The following is a 24,731-nucleotide window of genomic DNA, read 5'->3' on the forward strand; positions in this document are numbered from 1 at the left end:
TGTGAGCCAAGCCAGAGCTCTGCTCACTGAACAAACGTCTGTGCGGTGACGTTAGCAGCATCAGAGCAGCTGTTCAGCAGTCCTGGAAACAGCTGCTCTCACTGAAATGATGTTTATGAGTCGGAGCTGACAGGAAGTGACGTGTTGATGCTCACCTGTCTGATTCCAGACGAGTGGCCATGATGAAGAACCTGCTGGCTCCGTACGAGCAGAGACCCTGGGCCCAGACCAACTGGATCCTGGTCAGACTGTGGAGGGTGAGAGACACACACACACACGCGCACACACACACACACGCTCTCAGGGTTTATCCTAAACTCAATCTTCGTGGGTTTGGGTCACGTTAGCAGGAAAAATAAAACGATCGTCAGTGATGAGGCGGCTCAGTCACAAACAAATCATTTATTTTACTCCTGTTACATTACAGGACATCAGAGTCCTGCTTTGTCATATAAAACAGACTTCAAGCCCCCTTGATGTCCTTCCATCTTCACTTTTCACTAGTGTGTTTGATTCCATTGGCCCCTGTATTGTGGAAATGATAAATATTTCTCTTCATACTGGTTCAGTTTCCAGCTTCTTTAAACAAGCTGTTGTTGAGCCAATATTAAAGAAACCTCAGCTGGATCCATCTCTTCTTAACAGTTATAGGCCAATATCCAAATTGCCTTTTATATAGAAGGTTTTAGAAAAAGTAGTAGTAGAACAACTTAACTATTTCCTGGATAAAAATGCAGTTATGGACACTTTCCAGTCTGGTTTTAGTAAATTGCACCCACTGAAACGGCCTTACTTAGAGTATCTAGTGATATCTTGATGGCAGCAGACTCTGGAGACACAGTGCTGGTCCTGTTAGATCTCAGCTCTGCTTTAGATACTGTAGATCACAGCATCATGATAAACAGACTCAACAACTTGTTTGGGATTACTGGTGTTGTTTTAAAATGTCATATTTGTCTGAGACATCTTTTACTGTTTGCATGAATCATGGAGCCTCAGGGATCTGTCCTGGGTCCAGTTCTGTTTCTACTTTATATATTCCCCCTGAGCCAAATTATTAGGCGCTATAAAAAAATATCTCCTATCATCTCTATGCTGATAACATTCAACTATACTGTTCCTTCAGGATTTCTGAGTTTTATAAATTGTCCAATTTAAGTAATTGCCTGACAGAAATCAACCAATGGTTAAATGACAATTTCCTCCAACTAAACTCTGATAAAACAGAAACTCTAATTATTGCTCCAGACCACATGGTCTCAGAAATTAGGCAGCTTCAGAGGCTACGTTCACACTGCAGGCGAAAGCGCATCAAATCCGACTTTTTTGACCCTATGCGACCCATATCCGATCATGGTATGACAGTGTGAACGGCACAAATCCGATATTTTCAAATCCGATCTGGGTCACTTTTGTATGTGGTACTGAATCCGATACATATCCGATGTTTTAGAAAGCGACTGCTGTTTGAACGGTCATGTCGCATTAAATCCGTCTTTTACGTCACTGACACAAGACAGACGCCGATTATCAGCGCCGGAGAAGACATCGCGAACACTTCCCGGCCATCCAGTGTAGATGTTAGTGAAACTGTTGGGAAGACAACGTTGGAGAAACGTGAACATTTTATTTGTACTGTATAATCTGCAGATTCTGACAGAAATCTGCAACTATCCTTTGAAGCACCGCTCCTCTAAAACAGCAATAAGGATCATTATTAGGTTATTTACATTATTATGTAAATAACAAAATTACGTTTCCCAATTTTTGCTTTAAGTTAAGTCCGAAGTCTTTATATTAAGGGCCATCAGTCAAACAATGTTGTTTGCTCTGGGTCTAAACAGAGCGCGTTGTGTGTGACGTCTTATTTTGCGCATGCGGGCCGCTTTGAGGCTTCACACTAGAGCGCGTTTGCTGTCGCATTTTATTTGTAGTGTGAACAAGCAGACAAAAAAAATCGGAATTGAGCATTAAGACCTGCAGTGTGAACGTAGCCTTAGACCCTTCTGTAAAATCGAGCCTCAGAAACCTCGGTGTCATGTTTGACAGCTCGATGTCGCTCGAGCAGCTGGTCCGAAACTGTTTTTATCATTTACTGAATATTTCTAAACTCAGACTAATGGTGTCAAAGCCTGAACTTGAGATGATTATTCATGCTTTTATTTCCTCTCGTTTAGACTACTGTAACTTTTTACTTGTTTTAACAAATCTGCCTTAAATCGTCTCCAGACTGTGCAGACTGCTGCAGCACGACTCTTAACAGGCACCAAGAGAAGATCTCATATTACTCCAGTTTAAGCCTCCCTTCACTGGTTGCCTGTAAGTTTTAGGTTTCATTTTAAAATTTTAGTTCTAACCTTTAGGGCCCTACATGGTCAAGCTCCCCAATATTAATCTGACCTGCTGAACCCACATTCATCTTCTCGAGCTTTAAGGTCATTAGATCAGAGTCTGCTGGTGGTAGCGCGCACTCGTTTTAAAACTGGTGGTGATCGGGCCTTTCAGGCAGCGGCACCACGGCTGTGGAGTTCTCTCCCACGGTCTCTACGCTGCACGGACTCATTGATTCTTTTAAAAAACAGCTGAAGACATTTTTATTTAGAAAAGCATTTTATTAATTTCCTCTTATGTTGTTTTTATTGTCTTACATTGCTGTTTTATTTACTGTTACATTGTTTTATATTTCCATTTCTTGTGTTGTAAAGCACTTTGTGATTTTTATCTGTGAAAAGCGCTATATAAATAAATTTTACTTACTTACTCAGCTGGTATGAGGAGGTGCTGCATTCCTGCCATCAGCTCTGGGCCACGGTGAAGTCTGTTCATGCAGCACATTTAAAACAAGCAGAGCTTCACAGGAAGCCAAAAACAGAACAGTGTCTTTACAGGATGACGAGGTTTAGCTCGAGGCCAGTCGGAGTGAGACTTGAGCAAAGACGTAAAAGTAGAAGCAGTTCCTGTATGAAGGGCAACAACTGAAAGAGCTGAAAGATGTTCACTGAGGATCTGATCAGCAGCCCTCAGTGTTCAGACTAATGCAGTGGCACCAACACATTCAGTCTCTATAGGAATCATAATGTTGACAGGAAGCCACGAATTGAAGCTTGCAAAGAGTTAACATGTTCACGCTGTCTTGCCTCAGGTGAAAGTGGAGCAGCGGTGTTTTGAGCGAGCTGAAGGACAAACATACAGAACTAACCTTATAGGAGCTTTCACCAATCACAGCCAAGCTTTTAACAGACTGAAGGATGCACCGCCCTGAGTGGTCAAGAGAGGCCGGTCAGCACAACCAGACATGGCATCTTTCTTTAAGATGAAAATCAATGTTTAACCAGTTCTTTAGGTCATTACGGCCGTTTAACAAAGATACAGTGAAGTGTTCGGGCTTTTGCTCAGTGTTTGTCGTCTAACACCAACATTTATTGATCGTTTATTGTTAATTAATCAGTGAAATCAGCACTGATTAAGTGTTAGTGCTGCAAGAAGTAAAGCAGCACTGATGCTTCAGCGATCATCTTCCAGACGCTTCAGTGTTTTTGTTGTGCAGTTTGACTGAGAGAAACTGTCTCCCTCCAGCTCTGCTGACCTTCGTCCCTCTCTCTTCCTCAGGGTTGTGGTTTTGGCTACAGATACACTCGCCTCCCTCATCTCCTGAAAACCAAACCCGAGGATGCCAACCTGCCCAGTCTGCAGAGTAGGTGCTCTTTGCTGTTCTCACACCCGCTCTGTTCTGTCTGTGCATGCTCCCATCTCCTCCTCTTGGTTTGCAGCACGTTCCCGGTTCAGGTGCTCGTTCTTTCATGAATTTCCATAAATAAATTGAGGCGGCGGCTGCCTCGTCTGCAGTTTATTTTTGCCGCAGCTCGCTGTGATTTACGGCTTTAATCATCAGCGTTTGTGGAGGTGAACGTCAGAAATGAATCACCAGAGTTGTGTGTGATGTTTGTGCCGAGATGAAGACTGACGTTTTATTTTAGGAAGCAGCTCTGCAGCTTCAGTGTTTGTGCTCAAAAACACAGACAGCCTCGACTCAGCGTCGACATCATGCAGGAACATCTGCTCTCAGAGTGAAGCGCTGGTCGGTCCTCGCACGCCGAGCTCTGGATCGTCACGTGGAGGCACTTTAGCAGCCCGTTTACACCCTCTGATCCCGGCCTGCAGTGCTTTATGGGAGTGTCTGCATACAAAAACACCTGCCCTCCACCGCATCCCCTCACTGACTCTGTGACGCTCCTCAGTGAGTTTTTAAAGAGCTCAGGATGAAAAAATAAAAGCCAGATGCAATAAAACGGCTCGACATGCTAAAATAACAACAGTGCAAAAAGGAAAGTAGCTCACTAAATTATTTTAAAGGGGAAATTAATTCATTCGTTACTTTAGGTCAGTTATACACCAGCCTCTCTCCTAGACGTCTCCATACCTGCACAGGTGTTTTATCTGGACCGTCTAATCTTCATCCTCTTCGTAGCTTCCCTCAGTTCCTCCTCCTCTTCACTGACTGTCTTGGATCTGTCTGCCTCACTCTGATTTTCCACATCCATCACCTCCTCGGAGTGCTCCTTCCAGCTTCTCAGCGCACTCTCAAAGGACAGAATAGAGATTCAGTAGAGACAGAATAAACACAGAATAGAGACGGAGTGATAGAGAGGAGCCACTGCCTCTTCTTTTCTTTAAAAACAGAGATGTGAGTACTAATATTCAGGTTACTGTGATCATTTCCATCACAAATATCAGGCACACGTCGACCTGCCCAGTACGTCCAGCATGCCAACTACACTACGCCTCCCATCAGGTTTGGGCGCTCGTCCAGCATGTTTCCCAGTTTGTTATTCCTGCTGATTGAGCTCCACCTCCCTCCAAGCCCGTCTGCTGATCTGGGTCAGCGTACAGAGTGTAGGCAGAGACACAGCTCACATCCGCTTCCAGTTTGGAGCTGCGGCAGCTAATGCCCGAACCCCTCTCCTCGTATCTAAAGGAAGTGACCCTGAGCCACCCATCGTCATCTTCGTCACTACTCGCCCAGCTTAAAGTCGCCAAAGTCTGATAGGCTGACGATGGTGAACTGAGGGATGGATGAGGGAGGTACACTGTGAGAGTGCAAACACTGTGACCAGAGCATAAAGAGGTTAAAGATGAGTAATCGGTCAGACTCAGGGCGTGGCATGGGTCGGAGGGCGTGGCATGAGGCGTGGCCGATGTCACAGGACGTGGCAGTGACAGTGATTGTGTCGTGAATATGAACTGGGACAGAAGCTCTGTCCGTGGTGCTGAATCCTGTTTGTGTCCCACCTGAGTCTTACTCCTGCACGGACTCTGACTTCTCTGTGCTTCTCCTTTGCATGCCTTTCAGGAGATCTGTCCATTGCTAGTTTCCAGAGTAAGTTCATCATTTCACCTCTCCCAGTTTTGTCCTCGCTGTCTCCGTGTCTCCTGCTCCCTTCCTTGCTCCACTCTCCTGAGCCTCCTCAGCCTGACTCAGCCAGAAGTGCACGTTGTACTTAATCAATAAACGACCCTCTGGTGGAAATCGGTCGATACTCAGCGTTTCAGGTTTTCTCCTCAGGTTGGAGGCACAGCTGCCCCTGTTGAGGGTTTTTTTTTTTCCTCTCCAGCTGATCTGAATCTTAGTCATTCTTTGCTTTAGATCACGGGTGTCAAACATAAGGCCCAGGGACCAGAATTGGCCCAGCAAAGACTCCAGTCTGTGGACAATAAAGTTATTTCAGAGTCCGTTTCTTTTCTTGGTGATAAAGACCCACCCCACAGTGCATTCAGGTTGCAAGTGATTTAGTAAAATAATAATAATAATAATAATAATAATAATAATAATAATAATAATAATAATAATAATAACAATAACAACAACAGTAATGGTAATATAAGGTTTAAAAAAAAATTAAAAAAACCCAGAAAAAATTCAATTTTGTCACTATTGACTTTAAAATGGATTACTGGAAAGAAAATCCAAAAATGAGCAGAAAGGTTGTGTTTGGTCATCACAGTCGAGAGTTTGACACGTTTCATTTGAGCCCAAAGAGTCGTGCTGACAGGCCAGCAGCATTCATGCAGACAAAGTGAGACGTGCTTACACGCCACAGATTACACGTGTCGTTAAACGTCTTTACACTGATGCGGCTCTCGCTGGTCCGGCCTGAGATCAAAGTGAGCTGTTTGTTTCCCACAGTAGAAAAAGAGTTCGACATCCTGCTCTGGATACTTGGAGTCTGTTACTGCGTGATGTTCACATCGAGCTTTTTCCTTCATTCTTCATTATGACTCGTAGTCGCACAGTTACAGAAACTCCGTTGGATTGTTGTCTTACTGTGAGCACATCTTTGGACATCGTTCGGTGGAAAAACGGACAAATATAAAAGGCGGAGGCGGTCTGGGTGGTGCTCGTAATGCTGCCTCTGTTTAAAGCTCGAGGCCTAATGGCTTCATTTCATTGTGCATTACTCTTAATGGAGCTTTTTTAATTGGATTCATATTTTTGTGCTCAGTGTAAACGGCTCCGGCACTCTTTATTTTTAGAGTTTCCTTCAGTCATAAGAAATCAAATCTGTGCTGATGGAGCCCAGTAAAACCCAGTAATCCCAGTAATAAACCCCAACTGGGACACGTCTCACAGCATCGTACTTGAGACGCAGCGGGTGTTTTTTATTATATTGTTCAGAGGGCAGAGAGAGGATTGGATTTAATGAACACTTGACTCCACGGAGCTCCCATCAGCTCTCCCGGAGGAGGCCAAAGCGCCAGAGAGCCGTCCTTCATCTATTTGCTTCCTCCTCCTCCTCTCCTCTCCTCAGTGTTCCCTGCTCCGTCTTTGCCGTGTCCTTCCTCCTCCATCCCTCCTCTGCGTGTCTGTTAGTGACCGTTTTCCCTCGGTGTCCCTTTTCCTTTCACTCATGTTTGCTTTGGTTTTGATGAATATGACAGACATGTAGAATAGAGTAGAATAGAATAGGCCTTTATTGTCATTGAACATGTACACAGAGGAAACGGCGAGTGTCTGTAACGCTGTCCACACGGTGTCCTAAACCTGCTGCTGCCGGGGCGGGCCAGGCGGCGTCCGGTCTCCAGTCCTCTGCTTTCTCTCTGCTCACCTGTCCTCTGTCGTCTGATTGGTTCAGAGCCGTGCCCATCGTTGCTGCTGCAGAGACACATGGCGGAGCTGCTCAGCATGGATAAAGACATGGCCGCCTCTTTCCTCAACAGCGTCCTGAACCAACTCAACTGGGCCTTCTCCGAGTTCATCGGCATGATCCAGGAGGTAAGAACAACCAGGACTCCCAGCAGGTACGGGTGAGGGAGCACACGCAGGACACGGCGTTAAATAGAAAGTCCAGAAAGAGAAACTCTCATTATTTAATACATCAACAGAAATGACGAGTACTTAAAAAAAAAAAACCCTCAAATTATCTCTCATTAGTATTTATATCCCATTACAGCGTGTTTAATAATGTCTTACATATTTAATAATATTTACAGTCAGGTCCATAAATATTGGGACATCGACACAATTCTAACATTTTTGGCTCTATACACCACCACAATGGATTCCAAATGAAACGAACAAGATGTGCTTTAACTGCAGACTGTCAGCTTTTATTTGAGGGTATTTACATCCAAATCAGGTGAACAGTATAGGAATTATGACAGTTTGTATATGTGCCTCCCACTTCTTAAGGGACCAAAAGTAATGGGACAATTGGCTTCTCAGCTGTTCCATGGCCAGGTGTGTGTTATTCCCTCATTACCCCAATTACAATGAACAAATAAAAGGTCCAGAGTTCATTTCAAGTGTGCTGTTTGCTTTTTGAACCTGTTGCTGTCAACTGCCAGGATGAGATCCAAAGAGCTGTCACTACCAGTGAAGCAAGCCATCATTAGGCTGAAAAAACAAAACAAACCCATCAGAGAGATTGCAAAAACATCAGGCGTGGCCAAAACAACTGTTTAGAACATTCCCAAAAAGAAGGAACGCACTGGTGAGCTCAGCAACACCAAAAAACTAGGAAGACCACGGGACACAACTGTGGTGGATGACCAAAGAATCCTTTCCCTGGTGAAGAAAACACCCTTCACAACAGTTGGCCAGATCAAGAACACTCTCTAGGAGGCAGGTGTATGTGCGTCAGAGTCAACAATCAAGAGAAGACTCCACCAGTGTGAATACAGAGGGTTCACCACAAGATGTAAACCTTTGGTGAGCCCCAAAAACAGGCAGGCCAGATTAGAGTTTGCCAAACGACATCTGAAAAAGCCGTCGCAGTTCTGGAACAACATCCTATGGACAGATGAGACCAACATCAACTTGTACCAGAGTGATGGGAAGAGAAGAATATGGAGAAGGAAAGGAACTGCTCATGATCCTAAGCATACCACCTCATCAGTGAAGCATTGTGGTGGAAGTGTCATGGTGTGGGCATGTATGGCTGCCAGTGGAACTGGTTCTCTTGTATTTATTGATGATGTGACTGCTGACAAAAGCAGCACGATGAATTCTGAAGTGTTTCGGGCAATATTATCTGCTCATATTCAGACAAATGCTTCAAAACTCATTGGACGGCGCTTCACAGTGCAGGTGGACAACGACCCAAAGCATACTGCAAAAGCAACCAAAGAGTTTTTGAAGGGAAAGAAGTGGACTGTTTTGCAATGGCCAAGTCAATCACCTGACCTGAATCCGATTGAGCATGCATTTCACTTGCTGAAGACAAAACTGAAGGGAAAATGCCCCAAGAACAAGCAGGAACTGAAGACTGTTGCAGTAGAGGCCTGGCAGAGCATCACCAGGGATGAAACCCGGCGTCTGGTGATGTCTATGTGTTCCAGACTTCAGGCTGTGATTGACTGTAAAGGATTTGCAACCAAGTATTAAAAAATGAATGTTTGATTTATGGTTCTTATTCTGTCCCATTACTTTTGGTCCCTCAAGAAGTGGGAGGCACATTTGCAAACTGTTGTAATTCCTACACCGTTCACCTGATTTGGATGTAAATACCCTCAAATAAAAGCTGACAGTCTGCAGTTAAAGCATGTCTTGTTCGTTTCATTTGGAATCCATTGTGGTGGTGTATAGAGCCAAAAATGTTAGAATTGTGTCGATGTCCCAATATTTATGGACCTGACTGTATACTCAATACCTCCGACCCATTGATCCTTTATTAATTACTGATAATGAAGGAGTAAAGTTTGATTGGAGCTGTTCATAAACGCAGATCATTCGTTTCAGTCTGCTTCAGATTTCCCACATTCCCACAACATCATCCACATACTCAGAGGACCTGGAGGACTCTGTGCGCGGGGACGATAACCGTGACCTTAAATCACCGCTCTGTGATAAATCAGTGCGTGGCTCAGCAGCTCGGCGTGCCGTCGACACGTGCAGGTTACTGCTCCGTCACACGTTTGACCATGATGGAGAAACATCCTCTGAATCTGAAAGCTCCTCTAAAACTGATCTGAGGTCAGACCCATCCAAACGTGGACGCCGCGTCCTCGGGCGATGAGCAGGACCCTCCTGTTCTCACAGACTTCTTTATAAAACCAGTGCAGTCGCCCCCTGCTGGATGTTACACAGAGTGCAGGTTTAAGAAGCAGTTCCTAGTTTTCGTCCTGACACAACATCACCTGACAGGTGTGCCCACTGTGGCCTCGCAGGTGCACTCACAGCTGAGGCCGGTCCGACCACACTTCCTGCTCGTCGTGCTTTGCTGTGAACTGAAGGTTGAGGATGTGTTCACAGCGCGTTTGACCTCTGAGTGAAACACGGAGAGCGAACCCAGCCTGAGGAGTGTCAGCTTTAGCTCCGAGCTTTGTTTCCCTTTAATAAGATTATTCGGGCTTTTCTGGAAATCCTCAGTTAGATGCAGCGAATCATCCACTCAGCGCTGTAATTGATCGTATTCCTGCGGGACGCCGGGGTATTTTCAGCCAGGCCAGCGCTCACAGCGTTTCAGAGATCAGGCTCATGTTTCCGTTCCTCACTATCCACCTCCTCGTCTGCTGCTTCGGTTCAAACTGGCGAACACGAAGCTCGACGCAGCTCCTTGATTTTACACCTGCAGAGGTTCAGGCAGAAAGCCCGGCACCTTTAAAGCTGCCTCAGTGCGTGCACAGTGACGCCTGTGAGCCCACGCCGCCTCTGTTGGATCTGCATGAAGTCGTAGAGGGACAGCTCCATCCACATGCTGCTCAAACATTCTGTCAGTTGGGGGCAGCCAATCTGAAAGGAGGAGGTTACTTAACGGGGCGGGGCAGAAGCAGCTGCGACAGGTGCTTTTTTTAAATTGGTTGTGTGTCTTCACAGATCCAGCAGGCCGCGGAGCGTCCAGAGAGGAACTTTGTGGACACTCGTCAGCTGAAGGTAATCTGAGTCACTTAGCCGGGTTCGCTCAGGTAACGCGGCTCAGGTGTTAGGCTGTGACAGGTGCGGTCACCGCCCACAGGTTAACCTGCAGCTTCTGATTAGCGGTGTCACCTGCAGGTGTGTGCGACCTGCTTCGACCTATCCGTCAGCCTGCTGCGGGTGCTCGAGATGACCGTCACTCTGGTGCCTGAGATCTTCCTAGACTGGTCCCGCCCCTCCGCGGAGCTGCTGCTCAGACGGCTTGCTCAGGTGAGGCGCTGCCGGGTTTACAGTTTCGCTGTGACACAGTTGGAGGTCGTTATTGGTCAGTTTCAGACCAGGTAATGTGATTTTCATCTTTTCTTGCACAGTCGATGATAAAACTGTTTTTATTGTGTTTGAGTATCAAACTAAAACGTGTGATGTCACAGATGGGCTGTGCGGCGACTTCAGCGAATCGTTAATTAAAAAACAACAACAGCCTTCAGTCTGTTAGTCTGCAGTCAGACTAAATTAATTGGCTGCTTATTATCAGAGCAGCACGAGAACAGTCAGCAGAGAGCAGAGAGATAAATGTGAGCGCCGTCGGCCTGCAGAGCGCTGTCATGTGATCACAGCCGCGCCTTCTTATTGGAGCTCCAGAACAGGAAGCAGACACGAATATTAAAAAAGCTTCAGTTCAGCTCCAACCCCGTCCACAACGCCAGGAGAAGTTTCCTCAGGAGGAGATGGAGATGGCGGCGCCCCGGTCACATGACCCAAAAACCAGCCAGCTTAGAATATTTAACGATGAGGTCAGCAGCCAATCAGCCGACAGCAGAATTAACCACGGACTCAGGTTTATGTGAACTCAAACACCGTCACGCACTGATAAACCCGCCCACATCAGCACTCACAGACATTTCTGAGTGTCTGCTGAGAGGAGTGAAGGTGATGTCATATTTCCTGTGACATCACCATGGGCGGAGTCTCACTCATGTTTATGTTCACGTGCAGCTGCTGAACCAGGTGCTGAACCGAGTGACAGCAGAGAAGAACCTGTTTGACCGAGTCGTCAACCTCAGACTGCCAGGTACACACACACACACACACACACACACACACACACACACACACACACACAAAGACAACCCCGTTCAGCTATGTTAGTGAGGACCTTCATTAAAATCATTGTTGGCTAACACCAGCTATCTTATAAAGCCTAATGCTAGCCTGAGTGTAGTAGGTCATCAGAGGGGGTCAGACGTGCCCAAAATGACCATAAAGAATTATTTTATGATCTTTAAAAAAAATTTCAAACGTTGCCACCAACAAAGAAGAAAATAAACCATTTTGAAAGTCCATCCATGCATGATTGTGTCTACATCCTGCTTCCTGACAGAAATAGGTTTTTACCTTCAGCAGAAGCGTCAGCGTCCATCAGCAGGAGGACAATAACCACGTCCGGTTTCCTGCATGTTTAATTGGTTCTTCCAGCTGTTGGCTCACTGTGGGTTCGTCTGATTCATTGATGGAGCTCAGCGGGAGGCCCTCACGCTCCTCCTGATGGAAACATCGTTGTGCCATAGCAGGAGCGACGTGCTGTAAACTCACCTTTTCCCAAATAAACGTTTAACTCTGCTTTAGCCCAGCTGATTCACTCCTGTTATCATCACTGCTGTGAGCTGATTGGACCTCAGCAACGTCCTCACTCGCTCCGCCCACACAGCCACCGTGTTTATAGGGAGGTTATCGCCTCCTTTAACTGTGTGTGTGTGTGTGTGTGTGTGTGTGTGTGTGTGTGTGTGTGTGTGTGTGTGTGTGTGTGTGTGTGTGTGTGTGTGTGTGTTGTGGGGGTGGGAGGCAGGGTACACCTGCACAGGTCACCCGTCTGTTGAAGCGCTGATGATTTATAATTTGTAGTTGGAGCCGACTGGAAGCAGCCTTCTTATTACCACCTGATAATGATAATGACACCTTTCCAGGCTATTTCTGGGATAAATTAATTGCAGGTGTGGGCGCGCCTTGCTGAGACCTCCAATCAGGTGTGTGGGCCGGCTCTGATGGCAGGATCAAAGTAAAACTGATCCGCAGCCCGTCTCTGCTTTAGACGCTCTGAAATATGATGACAGTGACTCACCTGATCCATCAAACACCTGCAGGCCTGATCACACCTGCGTGCTGCTTTCATGCACGCAGGTGTGATCCAGAGCTCCGCCTGAACTCAAACACACACACACGCACCTTCAGCCGTCCGACCAGGACGTGCGAGGAGACGCAGCCTTCAGCACGAGGTTTAAAGAGTGTGAATGAGAGACAGCAAGAACTAAAAACATGGAGCGTGTTAGTGAGAGCACGTGATGTCACGCTCTGTGAAAGGAGGGAGCCCAACGCGTCACAGGCCAGGATCACTGATATTAGGGTTATGGTAATAACAATAAGCCGGGAGACACGCCCCCTCAGCGTCCATCATCCGGTCGGATTCGCCGAAAGTCGTGCAACTCTGATGAAGTCTGTGTTCCTCCTGCAGGGCTGGAGAGCGTGGACCACTACCCCATCCTGGTGGCTGTTACCGGCATCCTGGTTCGGATCCTGGTGGAGGGAGACCGGCAGGGGTAAGACCTCCTCTCTGGTTCTGGCTCTGCTGGTTAGGGTCAGACTGGGGGCTCGGTTTGGGCCACGGGCCGCTTCTGTGTGTGTGAGTGTGTGCACCACTGACTTTTCAAATTAAGAGCCCTGTATGTGAGTAACTGCTTGGTGTTGGATCCTGTGTGTGACAGTGTTCTAATGTGAGCTTGATAGCAGTCACATGATGCTCAGGCCTTCTGACCTCTGAGCTGCTAACTAATCCATACGTGGCTCAGGGTCACAGTCAGTGATCAATAATAGTGATCGATAAATGTCCCCAATCATCTCCTGACTGATTGCTGATGTCATCAGAGAAACCAGGTGGTGTCCTGTAGGAGAGAGGGGGCGCTGGTGATCCAGGTGTGACGTCCACGTGGTTTTCATCATATTCGTGTGTGAACTTCAGTAAGCAGAGCTCCTCCCACTGAAGCTAAAGCTCAGGTTTAACTCGTGTGTCAGTCTCCTCAGGTGTTTGAGCAGGTAAACGGCTTCTCCGAGCTCATTTTGGAACAAACTCATAAAGCTGTGAGGTTGTCGTCGTCGCGTGTTGGTGCGCTCTGCTGTTTACGGAGGATGGGTGGAGTCGGGCTTACCTGCCGTGACCGTTCAAACAGCAGAGACGTCTGCTCTGCTGCTCGGGAAGCTCCACCCGAGCGTGACCCTGCAGCTGTTTGTTCAACCCCGCCTGTCTGCTGCTTGGACACCAGAGCGGGTCGTCATAAAAATCAGTTGTTTACAGCAGCGGTCCCCAACCCCCGGGCCTCGGACCGGTACCGGTCCGTGAGTCGTTTGGTACCGGGCCGCGAGTGTTGAGGCTCAGGTGTGAAATGTATGGTTTTCAGGGTTTTGATCGGTTTTCAGCGTTATTTTGTTATCGTTTTTATCGTTAACTCGGTTTTTCTGGGTCTTTTCACGTGTGTTATGAATAAATCTTCTTTTCTTTCGGTACCGGTACTAGTTTTATTTTGTTGTATTTATCCCTGACACCTTAAAGGCCGGTCCGTGAAAATATTGTCGGGCATAAACCGGTCCGTGGCGCAAAAACGGTTGGGGACCGCTGGTTTACAGTTCACGGTGGGGCGAGCGAGGCGGCCTGTAAGCGTGACGCTCAGGTGTGCAGAGGGGCCACGTCCAAATGACCTCCAACGCTCAGCACGCCTCCGTGATGCCGCGGCTGAAATAAGAAGCTTAGTGTGAATCCAGGAAACCCTCTTCACTCTGCAGCGTCTAAACACCTGGCCCCGCCTCTCAGCACAGTGTCCAATCACTGTGTGTGCTTGTTGGGCGGTGTGCTTGGTTTTGATTGGCAGGTGCTGGAGGGGAGTCTGTGGCGCAGTTATCGGGGCTGTTCTGATGTGTCAGCGTTTTCCTGATGAACTGCAGGTCAAAGTGACGGCGGCGAGTTGCAAGCAGGAAGCTCACCGCTGAGCTGAACGTGCAGTCTAAGGCAAGCTGACGCTGAAAGGCGGGACTTCCTGTTTGCCTGGCGTGCGGCTGTGGGAGTCAGAGGAGGCGTGATGTGTGAAGTTTTGGCGTTTTTTGAGGCCCGATGAATGAATCCAGGTCAGACTCATTTGAAGTGCCGCTCAGATGCTCGCTAAGCTCGAATCAGCCGTGAACTTACTTCCTGTTGTCTTCTCTCTTCATTTGCACGCTGCCCTCCTTCTGTCACCTCCCCCATCTTTATGTAACACTTCACTTTGTGTCTGTTTACACATCAAAGGTAACGCCGTGTTTTTAACAGGAACCATCATCTTCCTCGCGGCGCCGCCGCAGCGCGCTGAGTTATTTGTGTCTGTTTGGCCCTGAGTTCCTGCTCTCAGGCTCATGACACGCTGCTGCTCAGCGCTCTGACAGGCGCTCTGTACCTGCAGGCGCTGCTCAGGGCGAAGTACTGCACACCCGTCTGCATCTGTGTTTTTAGATCAAGGTAAAGCAGAGACGAGGTCGGCGTGAACCCCGCTTCCTGTAAGCTTCCTCGGACGGAGCGTCTCCGGGTGGAGTCGTGACTGTAACTTTGATAAGTGGTTGGAGATGGATGAGGTTTGCAGAGTGTAGGGAGCGTGCAGTGATAGGAGACCGCAGGAAGGCTCAGTGCCCGTTAATGGACTCTGAGAAACGAATAAAGGCATTAGCGTTGTCTGCAGGGGGGCGGGGCCGGCTCCCGCCAGGCGAGGTGGAGGGAAACACGGGTATCCTCAGCCTGTTTAAAGCCTGGACTAGTTTTTACCAAGAATCAGGCCCTGCCCCCTCCCCCGTCACTTTGAATGAAATGTAATAAGAGCGAGTCTGAAAGGAAGTGCGGTGCAGAGGAGCTCTCATTAAGGAGACATCGATCGGATATTTGGATCGGTCCGGTCCTGACTCAGGAAGCCGGGTCAGGCGTCGCTGTTCTGTGGTCACACAGCTGGAGGTTCATCAGCTGGTTAATGTCGCCTCCTCCTGCTCCATCTGTGAGGAGTATCGATGCCGTCACAGGTGTGTGAGCAGTGTGTCCTGATTTGTGACATGAACTATCAACTTCTGAACACATTTCACTGACTTTTGCTTTCCACAATAAAACACACCTCTCAACTCTTATTTTGAAGAGCTGGACATAAACGTGCTGCAGGCTGTAAATAAACCACAGAAAGGTTCACACATGTTTCTCAGCATATTTGACGGATATTTGTTCATTAAGAATGATTTAACACGGGTCAGAGGATAGAATCAAATATTAATCTGATGCTGATACAAGTGTTGGTATCGGTATCAGATTGACTGGCTGCGCCTCCAGAAACAGTAAAATGTTGTGGTGCTTTTGGACGTCAGAGCAGGAAGAAACAGCTGAGCTTACAGCCGTTAAACACAAAGACGCATTAGAAACTGTCCCGTTTTCAGCGATGCTCTGAGTGGAGCTGGAAGAGTCGGCGTTGCCGGTGCCAGTCACTGACTCGTTAAATCAAAGAAGACTTCAGCGTTCAGGCTGAAGCTGCTGTGCCTCTGCTTTATCATCACTCGGGCCCTGAGCCCATGAAGGCCTGTCCTTCACCTCGCTGCTCCCATCACAGCGTCCGCATTCTAATGGTGGCTGTGTGCGGTCGAGCAGCGGTCGAGCAGCTGACGTGCCACATCCCAGCACAGATGCTTCCGTCCATTAATGCAGGATCCTCGTCCCAGGACAGATGTGTGTCAAACATGTGGCCCCGGGCCCAGAACAGGCCGTCCAGAGGTGCAGAGTGCAGTGACATGTTTTGTTACATGGGCGACATCTGGAGATGTTTGCAGCGAGAGCTCGGACTTCCACCATGCTGGCTTCTCCTCATTGGCTCCCTGTTGGGGGAAGGTTCTGCCGGAGGTTTCTTCCAGATAAAAGAGAGTTTTTCCTTTCCACTGTCACCAAGCGTGTGCTCACATGTCATCTGATTGTTGGGGTTTGTCTGCAGGGTCCGTACCTACAGCATAAACATTATATTTACTTATAAAAGCAGTGACGCAGTGACAGCCTTTAAGGTTGAAGCATGAGCAGCAGGCGTAATCCGGGCGTGTTTGGAAAGACAAGCGTCCTGTTTTCGTTCACGCTGAGCTTTATTTAATGATGTTTGTTCTTCTTGGAGTCGCCTGCAGCCCCCCCCCCCCGCAAACACACACACACGCGCACGCACACACACACACATGCACAGTGGATCTCCATAAAGGCAGCGCTGCTGCTGCTGTGATTGATTGTGCTCGACTTGTGTGGACTCTGAGCCTCATCGCTGCCTCCATGTGTTCATGCCCCCCACACACTCTCTCTCTCGCACACACACACTCACACACACACACACACACACACACACACACACTCACTCCCCCCACCCTGTGTTCACATCAGAGCTAATAACAGCCCCCCCTCCATGCTCCATCCTGCAGAAAATCAGTGGTGCTAATTGTTGTCCATTAGCTCTGGCTGAGAGGCATCAGCAGCAGCTCACAGCCTTCTGCAGATTAGATTGAGACCGAGGCTAATTAGCTTAGCAGCTGTGGAGCCTGAGAGGCCTGCACCGCGCTCTGGGGTGGTTTTTCTTTTTTCCAGCCTGCAGAGATTTGTGCTGCTCGGTAAAAACAGGCTGAGCAGCAGGGTCAGCTTTGAGGCCGGGCGAGGGCGTGACGGGGTCTCAGGGACTTAACTGTGAGTGTGGGGGGGGGGTCATCATTTCAAACTCAATACCACGGGGAAGACTTTGACCCCAAAAGCAGTAATGATGAAGAAGATGAAGTGAACTTGTTCTTTTCCAATTAGAAGTTAAGAGTAAACAAAATAAGAGCTTAAGACTGAAATGAATAAAAGCTCTTCACAGATTTGAAGGTGAAATGTATTTTAGACCAAAGGGCAAACGGCACGATGGCTAACACATGGAAACCATTTCGTTATTGCAGAGAGCGTTATGGTAACGTGTGCTGTGAGTTAGCCGTTAGCTAAAACTGACCTCACAGCTGTAGTGATGGGATTTCCGGCTCTTTTTAGAGAGCCGGCTCTTTCGGTTCCAAACCGGCTCTTCAGGTTGTTTTGTTGCTTTAATTAATTTATTATTAACAATAATATAAAATTATGCACAAAAGGAATTACTAATGTAAAAAAAAGTGGTTTTATTTATATATGTTTATATATAAATATATACGGTGGCCCCTAGAGACAAAGCACGTACAAACTAAAACACATTTCTAGCGTTAACTGAACTTCCAAACAGAGCTACCTAGATCACTTAAATTACACAATTGAAAGCATATGTGTATTGTTTGTGTATTTATACACAAGCACTCATATATATTCAAATAATTAAAAAAAGTTCATTTACCTGTTACTACCACACACCAAATCCGGTCGTTGGTACTTCCTGGCTTGTGTAGCCACGAGGTAACAAAAGCTCAACACTGCGCCTAGCATCCTGGAGCACTTCTGTTGTGTTTTTACGTGTTTTGGAGTTTGTACGTGCTTTGTCTCTAGGGGCCACCGTAAATATACTTTTATTTATTTACTCCACATAAAATGTAATAAAATCATATAATACAAAAAACAACTATTTACATTTCAACTTTTAACTATTTAAATTTTCAGCTTTTTCCTTTTAAACAAATTTAAAGTGAAACAACACAAAACACTGCAAACCACAACACAATTAAATATAAATTTAAATATAAAACAAAAAGAAGATGCACATTCTCTGTCATATGGGCCTGCATGAATAAACTTTCTGAATCTTTTATCATCTGCAACTGAAAATAGTTGTGGATGATTACTATACCTTTCTAATGTGAAGTTGTTGTCCCTGGCTCTCTTTCTCTCTCTCTCCCTCCCGCTCTGTTCCTGTGCTACTGCCAGTGTAACTACCGCCCCTCCCCCCTCTGCCCAGCGCAAAGCGCAAGGCTCGCGTGCGGAGTGAAGCCATCCGATTGGTCCTCCACTCGCCTCCTGGTCCACACGTCCGTAATCTGCTCTGTCACGGCTCGATCTCCCGTTCAGCTCCAATTCATCTTTATCCAACTACTGTCCGCTAGCTGCTATGTTAATGATAACAGATAGCTAATGCTAACGTGTGCACCGGCCTGGTTTCTGATAACCCTCCAGTTTGTGCATTGGGGCCCGATCAGTATTTCCAGTGGCCTGTTTCTTGTACCCAGACCGTATGTTTGACACCCCTGCTGTAGACAGCCCATATTTTTATGGTGAATCGTGTTTCCTGTGAAACAGACCGAGTGCAGCCTGGATCTAATGATCATCATTGTCTCTTCTCTCAGGATCGAATGAAAGCGCGTTTCACTGAAGCTTTGGTTTCTGGGGTTCCTAGTAAAGTGGCTTCTGTGTGAATATCACGTCACGCCCAGCTGTACTTACAGTTGTGGCGAGCAGGTGTTCGCGCTCACAGTCGGGCAGTTCACCGCCACACGCCAGCATCGCTGCCGTTCATCTCCACGCTGCTCTCAGACCTGCACGCCTTCCGTAAACCTGACCTCCAACCGAAGGGCTGAACTTGTCCTGTTGATGCTGTCGTGAACCAAGCGTAGCGTACACCTCGTGATACGAGCGTGCGTCATTGTAGCAGGGCAGAGTGGCGACGCCGGCTGTTCTGGAGAATGCTGCGGGGAGTCACCTGATGATGACGACGATGATGATGATGATGATGTCTTAAACCGAGCATGCTCAGAGCGTGAAACTGAAAGCAGCACGATCAGAGACTCAAACAGCAGCTGAACGTCTTTAATAAACACACGGCACACACAGACTTTATTGTCACGTTTTACTGAACATCACGTGCGGCGCTCTCCGGGTAACCGTCATCACAGACACTTCCTGGTGAGGTCAGGCTTTAATTTCTCCAGCAAACAAAGACGCGTTTATATTTGCAAACAACATGTGAAACAACGAATGTAAAAACCCTCCACGCTGTTCACGCTCACGAGCTCCACGTGTTTCAGCTCATGTAGCCCAGATCACAGTCAAAGCGCTTCGTACTGTAAGGTAAAGACCTACAATAAACAGAGAAACCCCAACAATCAGACCATGCCCCCATGGAGCAAGCGCTTTGGCAACAGTGGGAAGGAAAAACTCCCCTTTAACAGGAAGAGCCCAGTTATCAGCATTTAGTTCTGTTAAACGGAGCGTGCCTGTTCATCTGCCCTAACATTAGTGTGACTTTCAGAGCTGTGAATATTGGCTTTACGGTGAGCGTTCACTTCCCAGCATGCACTGCTTTGAGGCTGTGATTCGTCTGTGTTGGATAGTGTAGTGTTAAGACCACACACCTTTGGAGCGGAAGTCGCAAGTTCGATTCCCTCCCAGTATCCAGTAAGGGTCCTGGCTAGGCCCCCATGCCAAACGCCAAGCCCTGGAATGGCGCGGCTACGTCTGCAGCCTGTCCGCAGCTCGGACACGACACATTTCACTGCATGTGTCATCATCTCTGTGTGATTGTGTATGTGACCAATAAAGCTTGTTTCTTGTGTTTTTGAAAGCATGCGGGTGACACGACACAGAAGTCCAACCTAAATGGAAGAACCAGGATTACAGTATCGACTTTTTTCTGAGTCAGCTGACGTGAACGATGATGTGAAAACGTGCTCGTAGTTCTTAAACATCTAAACACGGTGTTCAAGACCCTCAGATGAGTCGCTCATCGGTGCATCTGCGAGTACGTGCGTGTCGTTGCTCTGAAGCGTGCTTCCTGTCCTTCCCGTGGTCATGTGTCAGCGTGGAAATGAGGCTGGAAGGAGGCCGCTTGGCCCCGACAGAGAAGAATATCTGAGGACGAAAAGAGGAAAGGAGGAGACATTTTATCACACAGGGCCTGAACAGTTCACCCACAGAGCGCACACAACCTGAGCCGAGCCTGAACAGCCACACCTACAGGATTTTGTCTCAAACCGCCCTTCACTTCTTATTTTTACAAGCCTTTGGGAAATACGTGCAGTTATTTATTGCAGACACATGTAAATACAGAATGTTAGGCAAAGACAGAGTTTGGTTCTTTGGTTCTCTGAGCGGCTCTCCTCGGGTCTTCAGGAACTGTTCTCCAGGCTCCCTGAAGGACTCTCATGCTGTTCTGTCAGGATGATCCCACACTGCTTCAGTGATGCTGTGTGTTTCTATCCACGTGTGCTCTCATGCACTGACTGTGTGTTTGGATCTTTGTCACGCTGAAACAAGCTGGTGTTTCTAGATGTTCCTGCCTGGTGGATCAGACTCTGATAGTTCATCAGTTTATCAAAGGTCTCCAACAGCACTGAAACCATGACAGAGCCTCCACCATGCCTCACAGATGGCTGCAGACTGTCGGACCTCCTCCTGACCTCCTCGTACACACTGACCGTGATGTGGAGCAATGTTCCCTCTAATGTTTCATGTGTGTGAGCGAACACACAAACTCCCTGAGCGGTCTCTTGGACCACTGTGAGCGACATCAGACGTGTGCACTGTGGTCACGCCAGCATCCAATCCATCCAAGTTACATGGTTTATTAAAATAATCAAATTACAGCATTTACATTTATGTTAGACTACTTTTAATTAACTGCTTTAGCCCACTTACAATGAAAATGTAAAAAAATCTTGTTCATGACCTGTGTAGTATGTTAACACTATTGGAAGCAAAAATAACTTGAAAACACAAATTTCTTTTTTTTTTTTCTTTTTTTTTTTTTTTTTATAAAGCTCTGACTTGTATCAGACCACAGACTCATAATACAAGTCGACGTTGATTAGCTGCGTATATACGAATGTGAATCGCGTGATTGGCTGGACTATGGGATAAGGTGGCATCATTCTAATCCCATACAGGAGCAGCCAGTCACTTACTGACTAACACTGCAGAACAGAATTATTAAAGTTTTCATTTTAATTTCAATTCAGGTTAGATTTTTTTTTTTTGTGCACAACGCAGATTTTCTGTGCGCAGAGACCTGGCACGGTTCACATTTGTATATACGCAGCTAATCAACGTGGTTGACAGGCTCTGACAGCGTCCTTATGTGCCGACACCGGTGTTTTAGCTAGCAAAGCTAAACGTGGCTGATGTGGAGTGAAGCCACGTTAATGACAACGTGTACAACCATTGGAGATGTGAGCAGGACAGACGGAACAACTGAAGGAAAAAGTGTGGACTTTATACCAGTTTTTAAATTGTGTTGATCGGCCACGTAAAACCAGAGTTATGATAAAAATATCTGCAATGTTTGGTTTTCCTGAATACTATCGTTGTTTATATTTACTGCGGGAAGAAACGGTAAAAACGGCGTTTTATAAGGAAAACGCTCGAAAGCACTCTCCACCTGTGAGCAAAGACAAAACCAAACCCCGCCCCCTCCCCCCCTCCAGCCTTTCCTATTGGTGGAGAAATGTACCATGTGGACCAATCAAAATATGATATGGCAACATGGCATTTAGTTGTTTAGGAAGGGGGAAGTTTTAGGAGTGACGGCGTGTTTGAGATGTGAGAGATTTGCGACGTTTAGCACAAATCTTGTGTAGTTAGTGTGTAGTTAGTGTGTAGTGTAGTCAGTAGTTTTGTTGTGTGTGTCAGAACAATGAGGCGACTGCTGAATGTTACAGGTGTTACAGGAGTGATACATCTCCTGTTGTCAGGCCTGCAGGTATCAGGCTGTTGTTCTCCTTTATCTCATAGTGGACACAAATTATTTTCTGGAGTGGCACAAATAATTTGTGTGGCATCAGATTTGATGCAGAACAGCTGATTGTTCTGTAAATAGTTTGAAATGTTTATTTAAAAAAACGCCTTGGCTGCATTTTTAGGTAAACAGCTGCAAAAAACTTTGTCGTTTGCAAAACTCAGTTACTTTTTTGAAGAAGTAACTATATAATTAATTGCCCAACATTGGTCATTATATACTGTATTTGGCAGACAGAGTTACAGGACTCTCTCCCAGACCACAGACTCATAATACAAGTCAGAAAAAAAAAAAGAAATTTGTGTTTTCAAGTTATTTTTACTTCCAATAGTGTTAACATACTACACAGGTGATGAACAAGATCTTTTAAATTTTCATTATAAGTGGGCTAAAGCAGCTAATTAAAAGTAGTCTAACATAAATGTAAATGCTGTAATTTGATTATTTTAATAAACCATGTAACTTGGATGGATTTGATGCTGGCGTGACCACAGTGCACACGTCTGCTGTTGCTCACAGTGGTCCAAGGGATCGCTCAGGGAGTTTGTGTGTTCGCTCAGACACATGAAAAATTAGAGGGAACATTGGCCCTCTGCTGGTTAAACTGGTCCGGCCTCGCTCTGACTGGTAACGAGCTGCTCCATCTTCGTGGGGTTTGTCCGTGCCTTAAAAGCGCTCCGGTCTTTGTTTCCTGAGCCGTGTCCCGGATGTTTGGATCTGATGTGTGATGTAAGACGGAGGCAACGTAACCCTGTGAGGGGGGAGGGGATGGGTCTGTAAAAACTACAGGCGTCACATGACATCCAGGAGGAGGAGTCTGTGTGGACGGATGTCGTGTCTTCAGTTTGAAGTCGGAGGTTTCGATGCTGCCCGTGAGGCTCGGACTCCGCTGAGCTGATGCCGGTCCGTGATTATCCGTGCCTCACGGCGCTGATGCTGATGAGGAGGCGGGGTTTGGTAGCAGCTGTGAATGAAGGAGCTCTGGGGTCCGATCGTGTCGACTCGTTTGCTTTCCCGGGGGCCTGTAATCTGATCTGAAGAGCAGAAACGGGACTCACATGTTTGGAAGCTCAGCCATGTTTAGATCACGGTTCGTCTCCTGATTATTGATGAATATCTGTGATTATCAGCCTGTTATTCATCTGATGAACTCGGGCTCGAATGTTTTTCCACTTTTGTGTTGTTTCTGCTCTGTTTGAGGCTCTCGTGGACTCTGAGGGCTCGCCTACACGTTTAAAGAAATCACATCTTGTGTAATTAAGGCGGTGTGAACAGTAAACACAGAGCCTCTGCAGGGAGTCTCCATCCGACGTGTCGACTGCAGTTCTGCCCCGGTTGGTCCAAGATGGTGGCGTTAGAGTCCATCAGACCGCCGGTCAGCAGACTTGTTGGGAAAGCAGCTGAACAGCAGCCACAGGACTGGATTTCCTCTAATAAATCAGTCGTTTGTGACTCTGACAGATAAGCAGTACAGAGCTGCTATAATGAGCCCCAGGTGCGCTGCTGTTAGTGTACCTGCACCAGCCGGGAACACTGACACACAGGCGGAGACCTGAGGACGGAGCTGATTGATAAAGTGATCAGAAACTCAGGTGAAACATCTGGATCCATAAATGATTGATGAGGTTCAGGCAGGTTCAGCTGCAGAGCTGGATTCTTCCACGGGGCTTTTATTCTCTCTGCCTTCATCAATTTTTCATGGCAGATGTTTTAGTAGAGACGCAGGAGGAGGAGGAGAGCCTCAGGTGGGAGTTCGTTCCAGATGGAGGAGTTGACCGAGGTTACCCTACTGTTGCGTAGATATCGTCGTGCCTGCACTCTTGTATGTTGCTGACAGGAAACACAGCGCACTGCTTCATTCAGGGGACACCCATCGCTTTAGGCTGACTTCCTGTTGTCAGTAGGTGGCGCTGCAGAGCGAAACATCAGCGAGGCGTTTCGCTAAGACGACAAATCAGAGCTGCTGTTTGTTAAAGTGAGGAAACTGGAATCTTGTACCTTTAATGATGGAGGAGTCAAGGAGCCCGACTGTCTCCTGTCAGCTGGACTCCGTCCACGGCCGTTAGCTGGAAGCAGATTCGTGTCTGACACTCTGAGTCACAACAAAAACATCCTCCTGTTAATGAGGCTGAGCATTTAAAATAGGGACGTGTAGCACTTCCTGTTTTGCTGACAGCGTCCATGGGTGCAGCTAATTTCATGCTCAGAGCTTCAGCTCACCGACGAGTCCAGTCTCAGTGTGAGGCAGTAATTCAGTACAGCTTTATTTAAAAGGCACCACATCAACAGTCACCTCCAGGTGCTTCAAACTGTACGACACCGTGACCGCTCAGCTTTCATCTCCAGCAAACGAGGACGTGTTTGTATTTGTATCCAGGATGTGGAAAACTGCTGAAACAACGAACGAGCCCCAACAGTCAGACCACGCCCTATGAGCAACACGTTGGTGACAGTGGGAACGAAAAACTCCTTTTAACAGGAAGAAACCTCCAGCAGCACCAGGCTCAGGGAGGTTTTCAGATCACAGCGTCGCGTTACCCGCTGCTTTCTGGCATCTGCACACCTCGCTTGGCCTCAGCTTTGCAATGCCGCCATGTTTGCCACGGCTAACCCTCCAGAACCGTTGTTGCTGG

The 24,731-nt window shown here is 47.1% G+C and overlaps 2 protein-coding genes across 4 annotated transcripts in view; one reads left to right on the forward strand and one right to left on the reverse strand.

The window, feature by feature from the left end:
* The window catches only part of LOC134627322 (E3 ubiquitin-protein ligase RNF123), a 98,260-nt gene that overhangs the window by 26,203 nt on the left and 47,326 nt on the right, over positions 1-24,731 (forward strand). For 2 of the 3 annotated variants that reach the window (XM_063473291.1, XM_063473290.1), the window contains exons 30-37: positions 170-257; positions 3,610-3,694; positions 5,351-5,377; positions 7,131-7,270; positions 10,313-10,369; positions 10,490-10,621; positions 11,348-11,423; positions 12,861-12,945. In XM_063473291.1, coding sequence (XP_063329361.1) covers positions 170-257; positions 3,610-3,694; positions 5,351-5,377; positions 7,131-7,270; positions 10,313-10,369; positions 10,490-10,621; positions 11,348-11,423; positions 12,861-12,945 — 690 coding nt within the window. The remainder of the gene's footprint in view (positions 1-169; positions 258-3,609; positions 3,695-5,350; positions 5,378-7,130; positions 7,271-10,312; positions 10,370-10,489; positions 10,622-11,347; positions 11,424-12,860; positions 12,946-24,731) is intronic. The other variant, XM_063473292.1, reaches the window with a different exon arrangement.
* The window catches only part of amigo3 (adhesion molecule with Ig-like domain 3), a 14,713-nt gene continuing 8,200 nt past the window's right edge, over positions 18,219-24,731 (reverse strand). Inside the window, exon 2 of the mRNA XM_063473295.1 lies at positions 18,219-20,216. Coding sequence (XP_063329365.1) covers positions 20,076-20,216 — 141 coding nt within the window. The 3' untranslated portion in view covers positions 18,219-20,075. The remainder of the gene's footprint in view (positions 20,217-24,731) is intronic.

Source organism: Pelmatolapia mariae, linkage group LG5 (assembly GCF_036321145.2).
Source record: "Pelmatolapia mariae isolate MD_Pm_ZW linkage group LG5, Pm_UMD_F_2, whole genome shotgun sequence".
Lineage (NCBI taxonomy): Eukaryota > Metazoa > Chordata > Actinopteri > Cichliformes > Cichlidae > Pelmatolapia > Pelmatolapia mariae.